Source organism: Thalia democratica, chromosome 6 (assembly GCF_965202585.1).
Source record: "Thalia democratica chromosome 6, ktThaDemo2.hap1.1, whole genome shotgun sequence".
In the NCBI taxonomy this organism is placed as follows: Eukaryota; Metazoa; Chordata; class Thaliacea; order Salpida; family Salpidae; genus Thalia; species Thalia democratica.
The window spans coordinates 17,045,433-17,068,611 of record NC_139170.1 but is presented as its reverse complement, the minus strand read 5'-3'; the positions used below and the strand labels follow the sequence as shown (position 1 = coordinate 17,068,611).

The following is a 23,179-nucleotide window of genomic DNA, read 5'->3' as shown; positions in this document are numbered from 1 at the left end:
ACATTCTAATGAGTGATAAAAATAATGGCTTTTATAACTTGACTGTGTTTACGTTTTTGAACAGAAGTAAAAAAACTTTTAATAAAAATGATTTGTTTCACAAAACCACAAGTTCATAAATATATTTACTGTTAAATAGTGTTTTTAATGTTCAAAATAATTGTACAAACTTTCAACATTTTTATGTTTCAAATACTAAAAATAGCTTTAAAGTTAAAAAAATATTTCAAAACAAAGCTTTTTATTTCTAAGCTTCTAAATCCAAATTGAAAGTTTGTAAGTATGGTCAACTTTATGATAACTTTATGTAATGTTAATCAATTGAAGACATTTAAGAACCGCTTAAAAGTCTTAACTTTAAAAAGTCAATAACAGTTCATGCAAGTCTAACTTAGTCGTTTGCTTTTTTTATAAACACTCCTTCGTCCAGTACAAAACAAAATTATTTAAATTTCGAGTTGAACTTATTCTATTGAAACGAAAATACGTAAAAAAATTATAACTGTTCGGGACAAATAATTAAAAATAAACTTTGAAATTAGGCTAAACACAAGATAGTTTACAATTTGTTAAATTCAGATTTACGCAACTGAGTTTTGTTTTACCTACGTGTCCTAAAAAGTTTAAGCTTAAAATTGAGCAACTTATTGTGTTTTTACTAACAGTACTCTAGTTCAATCTAAGTTGAGCCTTAACTAATTTAGATGTTTTGGTAAATTATACAAAAAGTTACTAACAGTTGTTTTTTTGTTAAGTCTTGAACACCTATAACTGTTTCCTTTCAGATAATACTTACTATATTTATAAAAGAAATGAGTTGGGTGAAAAAAAAACTTCATCGTATAAATATAAAATAATTTTTATAAGATTCTAGTAGACATAAAGTAATGACATTTTAATAATTGTGCTTTAATCTCAAATTAAAAGCAGCAAATTTAAATAATTATCTTTTAGACTAAAAACTATTGTTTATTGTCCTGGACAAAACTCCGAGTGGTGTACAAGTCAAAAACCGAAATGTTTTTTCGTGCACCAGGTCCTAAGACTAAACATCTTGATCGACAAACAATTTTTTTGTCGTTCAACAAACAATAATATTGAACGATAAAAGAAAAGCGCTTAAAAGTTTGGTCTGAGGACCTGGTATACTGTGTTCTAAATAATTTTGTATGGATTCTAAAAATTAAAAATTTGCCATTCAGAAGTTTTTATAGTGTTTTCTATAGAACAGAAAGTTTTATTCATACCTTTAATATTTTATCAGTAAACAAATGTCCACGAATACTACTTACAAAATTCTATATTTTAAAGTATAATAACGAACTAACAAGCCAAAAATTAATTTATAATGAGTTTTTTCATAAATTACTAGTTTAACATTAAATCAAATATTATACAACGTAATAAGTCGTTAAACTCTAAAGATCCAAAAAATCAAAGCCTTAAATAATAAAGTGCTGATTTTAATTAATATACTTTGAAATTTTAAGTTTTCCAAGTAAAATATACCAAGCTATTATTGAGATTTATTATTCAGCTTAAGTTCTGTATAACTTTTATTCTCATATTGCTTTAATTCGAAATTTTTATATATTTTAAATATTACTTCAACTTTAAGTATCTCATATTAAAGTATTAAAATATACCCCATAATTTTAATAAACTTAAATTTATTGTTAATCTACACATACTTGTTATGAATAATTTTTTGTGTCCTGTTTAATATTATAAATAAGTATAGTATATTAACTAAAAAAGTTATGACTAGAAATGGTTTTAAGTAAAAAATATATAAAAGTAAAACTGATCACAAAATAGAATAAGTAGAAATAATGTCATCAGAATGAAAGAAGTAAAAAGACCTATTCCAAAGTTGAACAATTAATCTTTTGTTATACTTATCTTTATAATCAACCTTACTTACTTTTTTGCCTTAACCCCGGACCCACTGAACTAAAATACAAACGAATTTGAGTGATTAAAAGTAACATAAAATAAATTAAATGACAATTGTACATTAATTTCAAATTACCATATACGTCAGGGTTTCCTAAATTAACTTTTATAACCACCCGTTTGGTAGAAAATTAAAAACAAACACCTCCTAATTAATAATATACCGCCCATTTATAAGTAAGTTACCCCTTTACTTTTTTGTCTCCCTACTAGTTATTGCCTCTGATAGCTAAAAATGCACCAAATAGGCAATATCGTTAACTTTAAGAAAGTCTGATATATACCAGTGGCGTAGCGTGGGGAGGGACACTGGCGCATTTGTGCCACCTAAAAAAACGAAAAAAAAAAGAATGTTTTATCCTTATCCTTTAATTTCCTTGCTTTTTTTTTATTATGTTTATACAGTATTCGAAAAGTAAAACGAATTTTCGAATACAAAATATACATAGCCGGGTTCTGGTGCGTAGAGATTACTGTGTACCGGCTTTGATGAAAAACTTGATAATTTTTATTTTAATTCATAAAATCTATATAAATTACGATTTAAAAAGCGTACACCTGTTGTAGTGCACCGCAGTAGTATAACAGTTATGATTGATTTTTTTACAAGGAAAAATGCTAACATTTTGTAAACAAACCATTAAGCTAAAATTATGGTGATAATGATTCAAGAATAAACAAATTGTAACAAAAATAGCAATAAATAAATATAATAACAATAGTAAAAATAGTAATAAATAATATTTTTCACACAACTTGATAATATGGTTATCAAAAAAAATTAAATAAAACAAGTAATTAACAAACAGTTGATACTCTGATTACAGTGTTAACCTCAATTTAATCTTTTTTTTTTAATTTCATTAAACTTAAAATCTTTAGTAAAAGAAATTTCTTTATTACTTAGAATTTAAAATATAAAATCTTAAAAGAATTTTAAAATGCTCATGATGACTCAGGACATTTTTTAACTAACTCAGGATAGTTTTTTGACTCAAAGAGTGCAAGGAAATCCTGATTTCTTCAAACTTAATTGATTTTTTTTATAAAATGTGTATTGTAGTTGTTAGAAAAATGTTTAAAAAATTGTTTTGATTAACTTTTAGATTGTTACAATAATAAATATGCAAAGTACCAAAAGTAATATTGTATGAAACGTTTGAAATCTAAAAAAATGTCAGATTGGAAAATTATCTGAGGTTTGAAAGCTCAAATTGAAAAATAGTAGACCAACACCAGATATTACTATTACTCAAGACTGCAGTTAAAGTGGTATGAAACATTTAACTTTTTTTTAATATTGTTTTTATTTATGATTTTCTTCATTTGTTAACATTTATTTTTACAGTTTTATTTTTTAATATAGCTAGAAATATATAAATTAAGACAAAAAACTATTTTTTTAGATTTCTTCTAAAAAAATTTAAAACTTTCAATTTTTATACTGAAGATGTCACATTTTTGTTTACAAAATTAACGATAATGAAGAAGATAATATATTAAAAACTGCGATATCTATAAGTATGAGTTATTTCAAGTTTAATACAATTCTATCTTATGATATAAAATAAATTTTGAATTTTATTTTGTTAATATCTTTAAAAATACTTAGCTATTTATATAAAAAAATTCGCCGCTTTCAAATACTTATTAACATATTTAGTATTGTTTTTAAGTTACTTGCAATAGAATACTTTTTAAAATATAAAAATTTTTGTAAAGTTTAATTCGTTAGAAAATATAACTTTATTCTTTAGATATTTAGATTTACTGTCATGAAGTCTTATGTTTCAAACTTGCAATAAAATAGTTTTTCACTATGTCTTGTTTTACATTTGTCGTTTAATATGCTTCTTTTTTGATAACTTTTGATTTGTGTTTAATAAATGTTTTAAAATATGCGTTAGCTAGGTTTGTTTTGCTTTAACTTGTTACAATTCATATATAAATTTCTAACATTAATACCTTACCTAACCTAAATAAGCAAGCAATCTATTTTAATTATAAAATTTCACCTTCGTTTACTAAAAGATAATTTTATGTAATATATATATTCTATGCAATGAGGTGCTGTTATCACTACTGTATACATTCTTTTTAAATTAAAAAGCTAATTACAAAAGTCATAAGTTAGGGGTTTTTTGAGAAAAAAAATTGAGCACCCTCTGACCAAAGTACCACGATACGCCACTGATATATACTGAACAATATTTTTGCCTTGCTTTTACTAATGTAAGTTAATCTAGTAAGTCTTATTTTATTGGAAGCGAAACTAATAGTAGAAAATAGTATATGCATACAAAATAGCTTCTATGAAAAGAAGTGGTATGTTTATGCACTCTTTCTCCAATAGTTCTCATGAAACAATAAATAGCAGAGTTTTCTAAACTCATTTCCACAACCTCCCTTTTTGTTGTTAGATTTCACCCATTAACTACTTAGTTGCCGTTTACGCTCATTAACTTTTTCCCTTTGATAATTTAAATTGATATAAGGTAATATTTAGTTACAAAATAAAGTTTATTGGTGAGACAAATCTGTTGGATAATTGAGATACTAATAACAAAGCATGTGATCCATGCCTAGACCAGGGTATCCAAGTTCTGGCATTTGGTGGTCGCATAGAGAATTTCAAAATAAAATCTTCGTGGGCCGCGGTTGTAATGACAATGTAGCTCCTTTACGAAGCCCAGTATAACTAGTGTAAGTTTTACATCTCGAGTCTGTTACACAGACTTGAGATGTAAAGCTAAAATCTTCCGGACCTTTATTTTTAATTTCCCATTAAAAACCCCAGAGAAAACAATTGTAAGTCAGGTTGTTGCCGCTTTACTGGTTATCACCTCCGTTTTTTACTTTGTTACAAACCCAAGACTGTCTGGCTAGGTTTTTTATTAAAAGTTATATTACTGCCCAAGTGGGGCGGTGATCGATCCCTTTCCCAGACAATCTTTCAACCTCTGACTAGTTTTATAGCGATTTCACGAAATACTTTTATTTTGTTTAACTAATTTAATAGTAGGAAAATAAAGCTAAACTTATAAAATACTATCAGCTTATAACTACAAAGAGTATTAATATTCAAAAACAATTTTACTATAGTAAAAAATTATTGCGGATAATTATAAACCGTTTAAGTTTTCTTTTTCTTATTTTTACTAATATAAGATATAATTCATTTACTCAAACATATATAACGTAACTTATGTTAGTTTGATTACTGTTTAAAAAACTAATATATTAAAAAGCAGTGTTTACTTTTAAGTACATAATTTTACTTAGATATATCAAAATATTCATTGAAAAGTAATTTTTACTCAGACATAATTATAAATATTTAGAAACAAAAACTAAAAAGTAATTGTTTATATAAAACGTATTTTCTAATTAATTCAAATAGAGACTTTTTTAACTGCAAGAACTATGTATTTAAAAGTTAAGACGCTGCTACTTTAGAAATAATGTAATTTTTTTAAAATAATTTAGAATTTTTTTTTTGCAAAAATTTCAATCTAATTATTAACAACGAAAATCAATTAGTTGATATTGTAAACTAAAAATAAAACTACTACAAACTTGAAGAGTTGAAAATATAATTAGTAAACAAGTCAAAACATGTTTTAAATAAATTCTCTAACAGTATGAATAGTTAGAACCCTTATTACATCACTATTGTTGACCTCCACTAGATATTGTCATCATTACAACGAATATGACAATGTAAATCCACTGCAAAAATTTATTTAATTTGTAATGCTTTCAAGGTTTGTCATGAATTATTGTAATTTTAAGCAAACAAATGTTTGAATTAAACTTTGTTTAAAAAACTTATATTGCTGATTCTTTATTTTATCACAAAAGTTAAATAACTTTGATAAAAAAGATTTTATTTTAGATTGAATATTATATTTAAATAATATTTTGGAATTTTTTTAAAGTAAATATTATAAAAATTTAAAACTAATCAAACTTTAGCCTTTTTAAATATTAAGTTGATTTAATAATGGTAAAAAACAACAAATTTTAAAACAATATTACCATAAAGTTAAGTATTTAGCATAAAATACTTTTTTGAATACTTACAGGGTGGCCACTAGTTTTTGAGAAGTTTCTTCCAGGTTTTCGAAAGTATAAGTTTTTTGGTCTATTTTTAGTTAAAAATTAATTTAAAGGTAAAAGACTGTGCTAAATAGTGTAAAAAATTTAAAAGATACTGTAAACCTACTTTAAATGTGTTTAAAAAATTTTTGATGATGACAAAGAATTTTTATCTTTATGATAGAATTTTTGTGTCAAATCGAAATTTTACCACTTAACATAAAAAAATTGCTTAAAATTTCAGGTTTTTTTTGTGACTTTCGCACAAATTTCAAGGTTTTTTTTTAATTTCTCAGAATCAACGTTTTTTAGCCTAAATTGTCAGAACCCAGGTTTTTCCGGGATTCCAGGTTTAGTGGCCACCCTGTACTTAGTACTAATTTTTCATTTTAATAAGTCAACACATAAACTAAAAAGTGTTAGAAGTACACATTAAAAGGTAAACTCATCTAGTATCTAAGACGAAAAATTATATTAATTATATAAAAAAGTGTAAACTTTAAATTTCAAAGTAGTAATACAACTTAGTATATAACTTGGTATATTTTAAAAAGGTGATCTTGAACTTTATAAAATGAGATATGCACCAAATAATGTGTCTACAAAATTTCCTTAAAAGTAATATATACTGGACTCTAAACTGATTTATTTTTTTTTTTAATTAATTTTATGAATAGTTCATTTATTTTAAGATACCTTTGTCATGAGATAAACTATATTACAAAGCAAAACTTGAATGCAATAGCAATCAATCAATTTTAAAGGCATTGACGTATTTTATCTAACACTGGAAATTATTAGTTTATTAACAATTCAGTATTGTCTAAATTATATAAAGGCTTAGTAGATTATAAAAAAAAAGTATAACACAAAAGTTTGAGGGTGCAATGCTTATGTTTTCTTGTAGATATTAGATTAAACAGTGTAGTTTATATAAACAACTATGGAAGCTTACATATTTTTGAAGGAAACTTCTGTTGTCTACATTTTGATTCTTTCTCTGAGCCATTTCTTTTTCAATCTTTTCAAGAAACCCAGCAGTGTCTGGGCTAAAATTTTTCTTAATTTAATTAAAATATATGTAAATTGCTAACTTTAATTTTCCATTATTATTTATATAAAAAATCTACTTCAAAATAAGACATACATGATCTATATATTTAAAGAAAATCTGTAAATACTATATAAAAATTGCTAAATATCTGTTCAATTTAGGATTCCGTAAGAATCAAATCAAGCACAAAACATTATTTTGGGTTCTCTCTTTTTTAAAGCTTGTAGACTATGAAACAATCTTTGGACTATCTTACAAATATTCAGGTACCAGCAAAAAATAAACAAATTGAAAAAAAATTGGTTAAAATTTACTGATTAGCATTGATTGCCACTCGTTTTTTCAAATTTATCCAGATTTTAAAAATTTCCTCCAGGATTTTAAAAGTACACACTTTTGGGTCTATTTTTAGTTTAAAGTTAAGTTTAAGGTAAAAAAAACTGTGTTAAATAGTATAAAAACATTGAAAAGATACGGTAAAGCTACTTTAAATGTGTTTTTGAATTAAAAAAAAATTTTGACAGTGACCAAAAAAATTATCTATATGATAAATTTTTTGTGTCATACAAAAAAATTTCTACTTATGTGTAAAAATCGTTTAAAATTCCAGGTTTTTTCAAACTTTCTCAAATTCCAAATTTTTATGCCTAAATTGTCAAATTCCAGGTAAAGTGGCAACCCTGAAATAAGCTATAACTTAACAACAATACTTTCTAAAATTTCAAGTGTTGTTAACAACAATACGTGATATAAAATAAAACAGGATTGCCAAACTTCTTCGGGAATATCCTTCCAAGTTTTCTGAACTTTTCCAGGTTTTAAAAAGTACAAATTTTTAGGTCTATTTTTACTATGAAATGAAGCGAAAGGTAAAAAACTGTCTTAAATAGTGTAACAACATTAAAAAGATACTTCAAAACTACTTTAAATTTGTTTTTTAATTAAAAAATAATAATGACGAAGACAAAAAAAAATTTGATCTACATGATATAATTTTTGTGACAAGTCGAAATTTCACTAGTGAACATGAAAAATTTCAGGTTTTTCCAGGATTTTAGGCAACCCTGAATAATATAAAAAACAATTACAAAGTAACCTGGGTTTATTAGTAATACGGTTGAAAGTAGACAAAAATTAGAAAACTAAACGTAAATTGATGGTGAAAAATACTAAATGAACTAAAACTAAACACTAGAACTTAAATCAAATACAGAAGACGACAAAAACACCTATTGAATACGGACTTCATTAAAACTAAATTAGCCTATGGTTTCCCAAAACTTTTATAAATAAAACTGAGCTGTCTTGAAGTTTTCCAAAAATTTCAAAAAGCCTCAGTATGCAATAATACTAGATATAAATACAATTTAAAAAAAAATAACGATTAAAAAGTAGCTAACTTTTGTTTAATGAATAAACTAAAAAAAATATTTAAAATTACATGCAAAAATATTTACCCGCTTGCATATTTTGGCTGAGTTGTGTTGACAACTTCATCGAAGGTTATTTCAGATTGGTCGTCAAAACTAGAAGCTGATTGGCTCATCGAAACTGAAATGAGATTTCCAAATCCATCATGTTCAACGGTTAGTTTGATAGAAGTTCCGTAGGCAAGCAAGGAACTCTTGAAAATTTAAATCAATCAATATGTTAGACTTAAGATTGCTATTACAACTATCATTAGTAAAATTAGACAAAAACTCAATAATAAGATTACTGCTTTAAATTTATGCAATTAAAAAAACTGAAGAAGAAACGAGGTTTAATACATAACTTTTATTAGTTTTTTAATTTATTAGATTTTTAATTTATTAGATTTTAGAGATAAACCTACAGTAAACACCAGAATATCTTTTTTAGTATAAGATTATAAATGTCTTAATTTAAATTTTATATTATTACCATTACAGACATAATATTATTTTTCTGTTAAATATTTCAATGCTGATGTAATATTTGTATTACAAACAGTTTGTTTTTTCTTCACAAAACTAAATTATTACTACCACGTAGTTTTACGTAAAGAAATAAAAAAATATAACCTAAGATTAAATTAAATATGTTTAATAAGAATAACATCTTTATAAACGAGTGTAAAACTTAAAATATTTTTTATTGATTTGATAAAACTACATATTTGTGTTTTAAAACTACTATTCATAAAAACTTATTTAAAAAAAAATTTACTTTTGTAACCGTTTTGGTTTAGAAACTCGGTGAATTATTTACCAGAGTTGTCGTTAAACAGTGCTCTCAAATTTTATCAAGTTGTCAAATAATACTAACTAGCAAAAAAGTAAACCTTGTGTTTAAGTTAGCTACTACTTAAAAAATTTTCATTTTCAGCATTATTTAAATGAAAAATTCATAAACCTGTTGAGAACTTGAATGAAACACAAATACAATTGTAATAAATATATCGTTTAGCTAACTTTTGAAATTAATCTTATCATATTTGTTAAGAACTTCAATTCGATTATTAAATCAAATCTAAAAAATCATAATTAAACGTTGAAAATAAGCTATTTTCTAATACATTACAACAACTAAACTAATAACATTTTATAAAACTAAATACAAAACATTGTTTTAAAAAAGTAATATAACACTACACATGTAGAAAATAATAAAAATAATTTATTAAATTGAAAAATTTAAATTTAAACTAACGAGTTTTAGTATTCTTAGAACAAAACTACATGGTATTTAAAGTTACAAAAAACATGCTTAAACAGACTAATCTTTTTTTTTATTAAAATAACATAAAATAACAGGGTTGCTACTCATTAGGCAAAAAAGTCAGCCAAAGTGAACAAAGAATGGTCTGAGTTACATCAAGCTAGCATAAGTTTATAAAAAATCTTAAAAAATAATAGTATGATCCAAAAACACAATTAATAAAGCTTCTTAACTATCTGAAGATACCAAACTACAAAAGGACTTATAAAAGTACAATTTGTAAAAAAGAAAAGGGTTTAAGTCAAAAAACTAGATTAAAATTAAGAAAAATATTTAAATAAGCCAGAGTTTTAAAAAACATCAAACTAGCCTGAGAATTTAACAAAAGTTGACCGAATTTTTTCAAAAAATCTCAAACTAGTCTGGTTTATTTTGTGTAGCCTGAGTGTGTGGCAACCCTGGTATAAAAAACTTCAAAACATAAATTTAAAACCTTAGAACTGTTATAAAATTTAAATAAACATTATAAATTTGCTTGCTGCAAACAACAAATTATTGTTAACAAAAATAGTATTGCAGTCCTATGAAGTAGTTGTACAAACGTTTGACCTAAAGTTAGCAACAGTTTTAAAGGTAGATTTTCATGTAGTTAAACATGCAAAAAAATAAAATACTGTTACAGTAAAAAAAAAAATATATATTACATCGAACAGGTATTTAACAGCAATTTTATTATTCTTGAGTTTTTTTCATGTATTTTACGTTCTGAAACTAGTTGTTTTTATCAAGATAACTTCTGTCCAATGAAACAATTTCTTCAAAAACCGAGTTGTTCCAATTAGTAGCATTTTGAAGGGACTGAACTAAAATAAACAAAGCCTCGTTCTCTGGTTGATAGAAAATTTTTCCAATAACCTGAACTCTGGTATTGTTAAAATAGTTTTTGAACTCGCATGCTGAAAGATCAAGTAAGATTGACTTCTTTCCATCAGAAAGAGTTGCCTTTTGGCTTACAATACAAATTTCGTCAATCATTCCATAGACTAAGACTTCTTTGTTAAGTAGGGATTTAGACAACTCAGAAAAACTTATTATTTTCATTTCATGAATTTTATACCTTATATCTGAATATAAGACTCAATACTAATTATGTATTTACTTTCCAACAACTTTAAATTATTAATAGCAATTACTAAAACATTAAAATATATAAATAACATAAACAGAATTTTCAAAAAACCAACTATAAAATGTTTAAAAACATGGATAAAATTAGAATAATTTGAATCAGATACTAATTAAGGGCATAGGGGTTAAACACTTTTTTCTCACATTTTATAAAGTTTTTACTAAGCAACAAGATGCTTCTTACAGATTTTAAAAATTATAAATAATTTTTGAGATATAGCCGGTCAAAGTCAAAACCAACAATAGGTTCCTTATGGGAGGCCCAAACCAAAACGACAAAAATAGACTATTTCTATAAAAATCTATCTTCTCCTATGTTTTTTGAGATAACTACCTCGAATTTTTAGGAAAAGTTCCTTGCAATATTTAGAAAATTCTGTCGGAACAAAACTTCATAAATTAGAAGTTTTATAACAAGAGAAAAATTGTAAAAAAACTAAAAAATATCTAACTGTGAAAAAAGTGTCAATCTGCAAACGGTTTATATATGCAAGCATAAAGCAACCATTTGCTGGTAATGATCAGTGACGTCAGCAATGTCTTTTGCTGTGCAACGTTCAATACATTGTCCACTAGGCAAGACATCTGCTACGCTTGTATTATATACAATCAACAAAAACATCGGCGAAAGTCTGCAGAGCAGAAGCCTGGACTCTTGTATGATGTGAGACAAAGCTCAAGTTTAACAAAAGGGTTGATGAGTCCTAATCAGGATGAAACTGGTCTTAGTCTAACGAGGGCTTGTGGTCTGATGATCAAATTGATATGATCAACCCTTTTGTTAAACTTGAGCTTTGTCGAGAAAAACAGTGTTTTGTAACTCAAAAGATAAACTGTTCAGTTTTCTTACAAAATGTAATAAAATACTCTGTTAAACAGTTTTATATTAACAATAAACTTTATTAGCACTTAAACTAAAATATTTTATAAGATTTCTTAAAATATCTTTTTATTATAGGTTTAGACTATGTTTTTTAAAGAGTTGTTAGTAAACTAAGACATAAATGTTTTAGCAGACTTAATTCCTTTTTAAGAGTTGCATCAATTTCCTGATACAATAAATTTATAGTATAAAATTTTTAAGCGGCTTGCAAGACATTTCTCATTATTGATTAGTTCAAGACAAATTCATTCACATATCTTTTTTAACTTACGTTAAAAACCTTTACGAGAAAACTTATTAAAATATGTGCTGACAGCTCCAATGGAGATTTTTGGTAGTCCTCAGCTAGTAAGTAGAGCTACCTTAAGTGTAATGCTTGTCTACTTAAATTATTGGAAACTATTATTAGGCAAGCCTGAGCAATTGTAATTTTATTTAAATGTTGAAGATTTAATGGACTGTGTGAGTATGGAGGCTTTATTTTCAAATAGCATACCTTTAATTAGAATATACTTATTTTTTTTAGCATTCAAGTGTGAAAGATTAAACAAATTTTCATCTAATACCAAAATAACTTTTGAGAAATAAAAATGCAAACAAGTGTTTGAGTTATGTAACCCTTGCTTGTAACCTTGTTTAAACTAATTTTACTTATTTTAAGTAAACTTACTTTGTTTTCAAATTAAAAACAAACACTTAACATTATGAAGTCATAATCAAAAATATGAATGATATTACATTTTTTTTAATTCTACAAAACTTGGTGACATTCGAAGCATGCTGAAGGTTAGGATTGCAGTAAAATTTGAGATGATGGTGTGATGCATGTCAAGAAATTTAAACTTGTATATCTTCAGATAAATTTCATTTCAATACTTTGGAATTTGGCAGGACAATAATTAAAGTCCTGGGAAGTCTTAAAACGCTTTGTAAAACTGTATAGTAACCTGACAATTTAGTCAGGATTGCAAACTACAATTCATTTTGAAATTTAACAAATTCTAGAAATATAGCTAATTATTTTAGTTTTTAATAACATTACCATTTTATTTTACGGAACTTTAATATTTAAAATAAAAGTATAGAACTTTGGTTTGAAATACTTAAAGTAACAAATATATAATAATATAAAATTCAAGTACCCATGTTATTTTATTAAACCTCTAGAATGAAAAAACTTTAGTTTTGTTAACAATTTAATGTTTTTAAGCATAACTAAATTATGTTTAAGCAAAATAACAAACAAAATTTTACACTGTATTCTATTTGTAGATAATAACAAATATTAGTAATACTCTCAAGCTTCAAAAAAAGATATAAAACAACTGATGAAAATGTTTGAATCGTTTTTCGAAAATTATGTTTAAAATGCTTTGAATTTGTTTTGAATAACAATTTGACATTCATAGAGATGAATAAAACTTATTCCGATAGTTTTTAAAATAAGTTGTTGAACTAAAAAAAATCTAATTTTATAAGCATTTTTGAAAACACTTGAACTGTTTAAAAAAAAATAATTTATTAATAATTTATGAAGTTGTAATAAATTTTTTAAGAGTTGCAGGTTTTTTACAAACGTCTTATAAGTTTTCTGATTTTCTTACAGATATCGAAATTAGAAGTTTTTTACGGTTATTTTTAGTATAAAAATAAACTGAAGAAAAATTGTACTAAATATTATAAGAACATTGAAAGTACACTGTAAAACTACTTAAAATGTGTTTTTTAATAGAAAAAAAAGGATGTTTTTTGCCTTTATGACAGACTTTTGACTTTTCGTTTTTAATCTTAATTTTGTTACTTTAAATTTAAAATGAGCTTAAATTTCCAGGTTTTTTCAGGTTTATTAGTGATTTTTGTTCGAAATTTAAATTTTTTAAAAATTCTTTAATTCCAGGTTTTTCTTGCCTTAGTTGTCAAATTTGAGTTTTTTCAAGGTTTTTCTAGGATTGCAGTTTGTTTTACAACCATGATGTTTACTGCAACAATTTCTGAACTATAATAAAAATTTAAACAAAAATTATACTTTCTAGCAACTATAAGTAAATGAGTTGCACAGTGGAAGTATTTATACAAATCAATTAAAAGCATAGGAAACTGGCTCTCACATAAATACTTTATGTATAAACTTGAAGTCAGTTTTTTGAGATTATAAAAGCTTTATTGTTTAAAATTTTTAATATATGAATAAATATTTTTTAATTGTTGACTTTCTTAAAATTTCAACTTTAGTAAAAAAATATTTAATTTATTTTTTTTATTTCTGGAGAACTTAAATATAAAGAAACATTTCTTACATAGTTTTTAATACTTTTAGAATTATAATTTCAATAAGTAACAAAATTATTACAAAACTTTGATGATTTAAAGTTTTTATATTTACTTAAATAACATAAGTTATAAGTCTTTTTAGTTGGTGCCTTCAATAGGAACCTAATGAACTTATCATCTTTAACCTATTATATCACTAAAGCTACCTTTAATTTTATTGATTAGTTTAATGTGTCTGATAGCTAAGATAGTACTGTACAAAATAAAATTGACTTGAAAAAACTATCTACAACCTACCCACTATATGCCCTTATAAAAGTTTAAGAAAAAACCTTGCTATGTTAATTGTTTTATATAACAGACAGTAATTTTTTTTTTTACTGCATTAATTTTTTAATTAATTTTCCTGATTCATAGCTAAACAATAGTTATTTGCTTTATTAAGGCCATAGGGGGGGGGTCCACTTTGTTTTTTACAACTTGATCTTATTTTGTAGAATTTAATCTGAGCTATCAGACACTTTTAACCGCTTAAAAAAACTCAAAGTAACTTTTGAGATATAAGCGATCAAAGAAAGGGCGTTCAATAGGTTCCTTATGGAAGGCGAAAACTAAAAATGCGAAAAAAGACTATTTCACTAAAAATCTATCTCCTCCTTCATTTTTTGAGTAATCTTTCTCAAATTTTTACAGAATGTGTATCATTAAACTTTAAAGAGATCTATTGTAGGAATTTGTTTAATTTTGAGTAAAAAAAAATATTGTCAAAAAACTACCCTTTTTTTTTAGTTTTTTGTGGATAAAATTTTTATTTTTCAAAATTTCAAAAATTCCAACATTAGGATTCTTCAAAATATTAAAAGGAACAATTCCTGAAAATTTGAAGTCTCTAGGTCAAAAAATGAAGGAGAAGATAGATTTTTAGTGAGTTTTAAAATTTCCGAGAAAATTGACCCCGAAAAATTTGCGGTCCAAACTTTTGTATCGGAAACTTTTTACAAAAAATAAAATATCTCAAAAGTTAAATGATATTTTTAAATTCTATAAAAACAGGCTTGTAGTTTGTATTTAAAGCTTTCATATAAAAGCCAAAGTTATTTTTTGTAAAAAAAAAGTTGGACCCCCCCCCCCCCCCTATGGCCTTAAACCTCTTTTGCTTTGTATCACTTAATACTTACTTTTGGCACTGAGCACAATATCCACCTTTTATTTGTTTCATCATTACCAATATCATCAGACAACTTTACTGCTATCCTAACTTTCAGCATGCTATCAACTTTATCAAGTAACAATGACGGGTTTAAGTTCTCTATTGTAACATCATCACCCTTCAAGTTTCTGAAATGTATCTCACCAAAGTCATTGAAATTATCTAGGAAATAAAGTCTTTTTATTCGTTTTATATTTTAAATACATGAATAAAAACAAATATTTATACAAAATTTTTAATAATACAATAAATAAAACTATGTTGCAATTCTTTTATTATTAAACATAAAGTTTTTTATATCAAGTAAAGTAGAGTATTTTAAATTTTATACATAACCTTAAATAATAAATATTTATTAAATTTTTTTAACAACAAATTTCATTTATATTTTTGGCTAAATGTATTGGTATGCATAAACATTGCATTTATGTTTAGTTTTTATAAGTAACTGCTACACCATATACTTCTGTAGTAATAACAGTCTTAAACTTCTTATTTCAATTTACAATAGAGAGTACTAAAATTCTAAAACTTTTTAAATATTTAACTTTTAGTTGATTAACCAAAGTGTTCCTGCTAGTTTATGAAATGAATTTGGTATAGCAGCTTACCCTATCAAAATTTTTTTTTGTTGTGGTAGTTAAAATAAAGTTTATCACTAACCAGAAGAGTAACTGACTTGAAGTGGAGTTTTGTATGCAGCTTCTGATAATGTTATCAGTCCAACTAAAACTATCCAAAGTTTAAACATTTTTATATAATCTAGTTTAAAATAATATGTAAGTTCCTATTACACTAGAGTTAGTAAAAACACTATTTTTAATTTAAAATTCTACAGCCTTCAGTGTGCAAAGAAATTTTTACACATGTAGCTATATTGTTTGAATAGTTCTTTAAAATTGCATATATTTGTACTACAGTTTTGCATTTAAATCTTATTCATTTATAAGTATTTTCAATACTACTACATCTTTTTAATGAGCTTTAGTATTATGAGCAAAAAATAATGTTTTAGGAAGAAAATATATCAAGAATACTACTGTGTTACATTTAATAAAAAAAGTAACCTGAGTATTTTACACGTTAAAAAAAAATTTAGTTTTTTTAAGTACAAGTTTTATTGTCCCTATTTAATTAAAACTATAACTTAATGTAATCATTTGTTTAATCATTCTGAAAATATACGGTATTGTCACTTTGAATGTGTTGTATAATAAATAAAATGTTGATTATATAAATGTCTGTAATAGTTATTTCTTATTTAATGTAAAATTTATTAAAAAAAAGTGTTTAAATTTTTTTTTTTTTGGGTATTTTCATAATTTTTGTTTAAAACTTTAGTTTTTTACAAAAAGTTTTAAAATCTAAATTTTTCACGCTTATTATACTTAAAAGTTCAAATTCCAAGTTTCCAGGTAAAATTGCCATCCTTATATGAATATAAGAAGTTAGAGGTTTTAATTTTTATCTATTGATTGAATAATTTATATACTATGGCAATAGGAAGTCATAAGTTTTTTTACAACTTTATCTTAATTGAAAGATCTTTAAATTACTAAAAATTTTCTTATACTGTTTTTAAGAATTAAGTTAGTTTTTAATATACAAGGGTATATTTTAAATACATAAATAAAAACAAATATTTATACAATTTTTTTAATAATACAATAAATAAAACTATATTTCAACTCTTTTACTATTAAACATAAAGTTTTTTATATCAAGTAAAGTAGAGTATTTTAAATTTCATACATAACCTTAAATAGTAAATATTTATTAAATTTTTTTAAGAACAAATTTCATTCATATTTTTGACTAAATGTATTGGTATGCATAAACATTACATTTATGTTTAGTTTTTATAAGTAACTGCTACATCATATACTTCTGTAGTAATAACAGTCTTAAACTTCATATTTCAATTTACAACAGAGAGTACTAAAATTCTAACTTTTTCAATATTTAACTTTTAATTGAAATAATAGTAGAATAAAATAATTTTTTATAATAATAGAATAAAATAATAAATTTTTTTTGGTCATAAAATTACTGTTTTTTTAAACACTTTTTTACACAAAAAATATTAAATTTTATGCTTAAAAAACAAAACAGATAAATTTTTACTACATAATATAATGTTCTAAGAAAACTATCAATCAAAAATCTTTTCTTCAAAGATTTGTATCTGAAGATTTTAACTAAATTGATAATTTTATTAAGTAGATTAAAACTTTTGTATCTACAAACTTGCTGAAAATTTTAGCTTACCATTAGAAATATGTCTTTTTAATCAACATTAAGTATTTTTTTTCAAATAATTATCATTATTTTAATTATTTTATTTTCAAGTCTTTTGTTTCTTTCAATTTTTTTTTTCTAAATAAAAATAAAATATACAATTTTAAGCACTAATTGGTTTCTATTATAAATAGTACATTTTGGGAATATAAAGGTTTTTACAGTATTGTTGTTTAGCATGCTATTATATTAATTTTCAATTTTGAAATTTTACCAAGTTTGTTAAATTTATGAACTTATAAAATTTTAAAGTTTTTAAACTATAATTATACTATAACAAAAACTTGGGTAACCAATACTTAACTACTGACTAACACTGTTACCTTTTACTTAGCTTGTTCCCATTTTATTTACCTTGCTATTAAATATACAAGGTTTTAAGTTTCAAAAGTTAGTATGTAGCTTTTCATACTAAAATCCGCAAATTACCAAAAGTTGTTAAAAAAAGGCACATATACAAAAAAAAGTTAAGTTAAAAGATTTATTTTAAGAAAAGTTTGAAAAGTTTTTGTTGAAAAACTTGATAAATTAAGATCTGAAAGTAGTTAAATATTTTTTAGTATAAGACTTAATTTTTACTTACAATGAAAAGTTTTTTTAGTAGAATGTTACTATAGAGATACTATGATCTCTAAGGAATTAATAGTTTAAGAAATATGAATAAAGGGTTGCCAATCTTTGAGACAAAAAATCCAGCCTGAGTGAGTAAAAACCAGAAGTTATGGTCAGCAGGTCAAAAAAGGAAATTTTTTAATGTGCTTAAAAAAGCATTTTTAACATAAAAAGGCTATAGATCAGTGGTTCTCAATCATTTTGATGCCCTAAAATAACTCTTTTTTTTTCACCCTTTGCAGTACATGCAATAATTTACTTAAAACAATTTGAATAAACACATTGAAAATTTGTGTATTTTATTTTTATAGTTTACTACATTAACAAAAATTAATATATGAAAAGTAAAATATACAACAAACTGCATTAAAATAATTGTTTTTTTAAGTTAGACATCAGAACTAACTCTCCCTTCTTCAAAAATAAAAGTTTTTTTGAAAGTCAAGCAAGTAATTTTTGAGCTTATTACTTGTTATTCTACCTGCCCTACATTTATTTATTTTTTATTTAATTACCTTTTAATCACACGAAATAAAAACAAGTCTATTTTAAACTTATAATTTTATCTTTAACTAATGAAAATAAAAAAACAAAAACTAATCTTATATTTTTAATGAAAAAACCTCTATGACACGCTGTCAAACACTCACAAGGTATTTAAATAAGGTATAATGATTTGAAAATAAATAGTTATGTTTTGTTTAGTAAAAGAAATTTTGACTTACAGTCGCCAAAATTAACAGGGTTGCCACTCGTTTTTTCCAAATTTTTTCCAGGTTTTCCAAATTTCTTCCAGGTTTTTAAAATTAAACATTTTTGGGTCTATTTTTAGTTTTAAGTTAATTTCTATAAAAGAAACTGTGTTAAATAGTACAAAAACATTTAAAAGATGCTGTAAAATTACTTTAAATGTGTTTTTTAATAAAAAAAATTTTTAATGATGACAAAAAAATCTTATTTATATGATATGTTTTTGTGTCAAATTGAAATTTTAGTACTGAAAATGTTGAAATTATTAAAAATTCCAGGTTTTTCCGGGTTTTTTTCAAAATTTCTCAAATTCCAGGCTTTTCCAGGTTATTTTTGCCTAAATTTTCATATTCCAGGTTTTTCAAAGTTTTTCCAGCTTTCCAGGTAAAGTGGCAACCCTGAATTAAAGAAAAATCTCCTTATTTATAAAACAAAACTGAAAAGCCATCTCGCACCCTCTGGAATACTGCCTTGCACCACCAAGGGGTGCTAGCACCCCTGGTTGGGAAACCTTGCTATAGATTATTCTTTAAGATAACAATAAAATTTTGATTTTATTTTTTGAAAAAAAAAAAATTAAACTGGTTGACAAAAAATTTTGAATGCAGCTTGTAGGTTGCAAATTTCCGACCACTGGTTAATAAGAAAATAAAAAGAAAAACTAAATAAACATACATAAAATTGAAAGAAAAAATAATCAAAATTATATACATATGTACACCAATAAAAAAAAAACAAAAGAAAAAATAAACAACAAATTCTAAAAAACAAAAGGTTTTCAGTCATAAAAACTAGTCTGAGACTAAAAAATAAATATCTAAATAGCGTGAGTCAACCTGAATTCTGAAAATAACAATCAAAGTAGCCGGAGCCTGAGTTTCTTGCAAACCTATTTAAGACATGGTTCTCCAAACTTGTATTTTAAATTTCCCACTTGGCAAAAATATTTTTTTCAAAATCACCCTTTTCTATTTATTAGAAATCCTCCAAGTAAACTACAATTTTCTTTTATTCATATTTCAAAAATTTAAAACCTCTTAAGAGCTGAAATCCATCCAAATAGAGTAGTATTGGCCACTTTTAGTGACCCTGGCTAACAGTGAACATACAATAATGATAACTTGAAAGTATCAAAAAAATCTATATAAATGTAAATATTCTGCATGAATCTGTTTCAGGGATGCAATTATTTTTAATAGATTTTTTTTTTGATTAAAAAAATATTAGTATTCTCTTTTTTGTTTAAAATTGAGTTTATTTCGAAAATGTATTTAATTATGTATAAAATTAGTAACTAGATACTATAATGCTACTTTAAATGTGTTTAAAATAAATAAAATTGGTTAAAGTTTTAGATTTAAATACTTTATTATTTTTGTCATAATATGATCTTAATTTCATTATTTTAAATTTATTTTTTTAACTGCAGGTTTTTTATTATTATTTTTCAAAATTCCAGAATTTTTCAAGTTTGTTTTCAAAATGTACCAGATTTAAGGTTAACTTTCTGGTTTATTTTCCTAAATTTTACAACTTCAGGTTTTTATAGGATTTCAGTTTAAATAGATACCCTGCTGTTTTAATTTATTTTATTCCTTCAGCTTAACATTCATTGACTATAGTTACAAGCCTTCACTTTTTTTATGAACAATAAAAGACTATAAAGTTGTAGTGATCAAATAAGTTAACTAGCATGGTTGCCACTGATCAAGCTGAGAAAAATTTCCTGACTTTTCCTGACTTTTTTTAATTAGTTTTACTTATATAAATTGTTCACTTAGTATAATAAAATACTACCTAAACTATGCAATATAAAATCTGTAAATTAAAATTCAATTAAAAAAAGAATATACTTAAGTAACTGTAAAAAAAGACATAAAAAAGTAAACTATATATCTGTTGTATAAAATATCTCCTCTTATCATTTTATTAAATTTGTAACAAATAAATATACTTTTATTTACTTTAAAAATTTAAGTTACTCTACAAAAAATACAAACAATAAGTAAACTTAATCTTGGCACATACCTGTCTTATAACTTATTTTAAAAATTTAAACAACTTTGAAAAAATTATAAAGAGGTAAAGTATACACATTAACTTGTTACACAAAATACTAAACTAACTGCTTAGTTATAAAGAGCTCAATTATTTAAACAAAAAACACTTTGATTCTAAAATTATGCTAGATAACCTTTTGTGCATATATCACAGTTTCACTATGGAAGTGTCCTTGCTACAGATCATCAATACTAAAAAGCTTAAAAAATCTGCTTGTTCAAGTAGGGTACTTGTTCAACATGTTAATAAAAAAATTTTGCAGTTTTATAAGAATATTTTACTAATTTATACCAGGTGAAGGCATTAGAAATAAATTCAAATATTTTTGTAAATTTCTAGGAAAATTTTGGAATCTTTTCTGACTTTTAAAGGACTTTTAATTAATTTTTACCATTTGAAGGCTTTGGAAAACAAGGAATTTTGTAAACTTTAACTAAGAAATCTGATTATTTTTTTAAATTTTATCAAATTTCCTGACTTTTGTCATATTTTTAAATTTTTCCTGACTTTTTCTGATTTCCTGACTTTTCCTAACCGAGAGGCAACCCTGCTAGTGATGTTTTTTTTACAGTGGCAGATACTTAATTAGTACAGGGTTGCCACTCTTTGAGTCAAAAAATCTTCACTGAGTGACCAGAAACTTACCTGAGTCTTTTTCAATTCCTTTAAATTTATCAAAAAATTACAATGTTAATTTTAAGAATATTGAAGAACTAGCCACAAGGATGAAAAATTTCTAAATAAGCACTTAAAAATGAATAAAATTAACTTTTTTGAACAAAATAATGAAACTGGATTAAGTAAATATCATTCTAGATCTAGAAAAAATTTTCCGTGAGATATTTAAAAAACCTTAAAATTTCTGTTCAATTTTTAGAAAAAACCAAAAGTGCCAAGAGTTTCCTTGAGTTAAAAAAAGAATCAAAATTCCCTGATTTCCTGAGTTCCCTGAGTCTGTGGCAACCCTGTTAGTAATTTTAGCTTCATGATCTGCCCACACTTTGTTGTTTCCAGTGTTGAGACCTTATCAGTTTTTGCCAAATGACATGTCACCAAAGGATTTTCTTTCAGTTAAATTAGATATTTTTTTTTATTTTTGGTTAGTTTTATGTTAAATCTGAAGGGGCAGGTAGAATCACACATGATGTCACACTAACTTGCTTGGACTTCAAAAAAAATTTATTGTTGTAGAGGTAAGAATAAGACTGATGTTTTCCTGCCATCAAAATATTGGATTATTGTCTAGTTTAGAGGTATTTATTTTACTTATTAAAAGAAAAAACTGATAATTTACTACAATTATGTTAAATTTATTAAAAATTAACAATAGTTATTTTTATAGTTGTTGGGATCCAGCAATCATCAAGACTGAGGTGCTTATCCACACTACTTCATTCATCATTATTACAACTAATTTACTATATAATAAATTTTATGCAAATTTACTCAAAATTTGTAAGTTAAGAAAATTACCCTACTACAAAACTTTTGAATTTAAAGACAGTTTATCAAAGAACTTTTTGTAAAAAAAAACACATTTTAAGTTTCGTTTTTGGGGTACATACACATTTTAATAAAAAATGTCGACAAATTCGTTGCATTGTTTTATCAAGTAAAAAATATTTTTTAAAACACACTCACAAGTACTTCTGTGTTTAATATAGAATATAATATTAACATGCATAAAAGCTAGATAATGGATACGTCATGATGAGTTTTAAAAATATGAAATAAGTACTGTTTAGATAAGAGTTTGATAAAAATAAAATACACAAAACTTTTTAGCTAAAGTAAGTAAATAGAAAACTTAAGATGGTAAAAGGATATTACAAAATAGTATGTACATACAACTGTTAAAGCTAATCAAACGTAAATGTAAAAACAAAAAAGCTATAAAAACGTTTGAAGTGTAACTATTTAAAAGGAATAAAGCTAAAGTATTAAAGTTTCAGAGCGAATTACACATATTAAAACTAACATATACTTGCGCAATTTAAAAACAGTATATAAAGTAAAACAAAAAAATACACTAAATTAAATTAAAAGGTGTAAAAAAAAATTACAGTTTGTACAAGTTTTTATTGTAAACTGACTTTTGTTTACAAAGCTTAGGCTTGTA

General features: G+C 24.5%; 1 protein-coding gene across 1 annotated transcript; it reads right to left on the bottom strand.

Moving 5' to 3' along the window:
* Positions 1–5,239: 5,239 nt before the first annotated feature.
* Positions 5,240–16,097, bottom strand: LOC145838592 (ER membrane protein complex subunit 10-like). The gene is made up of 5 exons (XM_082946210.1): positions 16,003–16,097; positions 15,308–15,501; positions 8,566–8,732; positions 7,010–7,103; positions 5,240–5,685 (listed from the first exon to the last, which is right to left on the bottom strand). The coding sequence occupies exons 1-5, from the start codon at positions 16,088–16,090 to the stop codon at positions 5,626–5,628; spliced, it is 603 nt and encodes a 200-aa protein (XP_082802336.1). The 5' UTR covers positions 16,091–16,097; the 3' UTR covers positions 5,240–5,625.
* Positions 16,098–23,179: the final 7,082 nt, after the last annotated feature.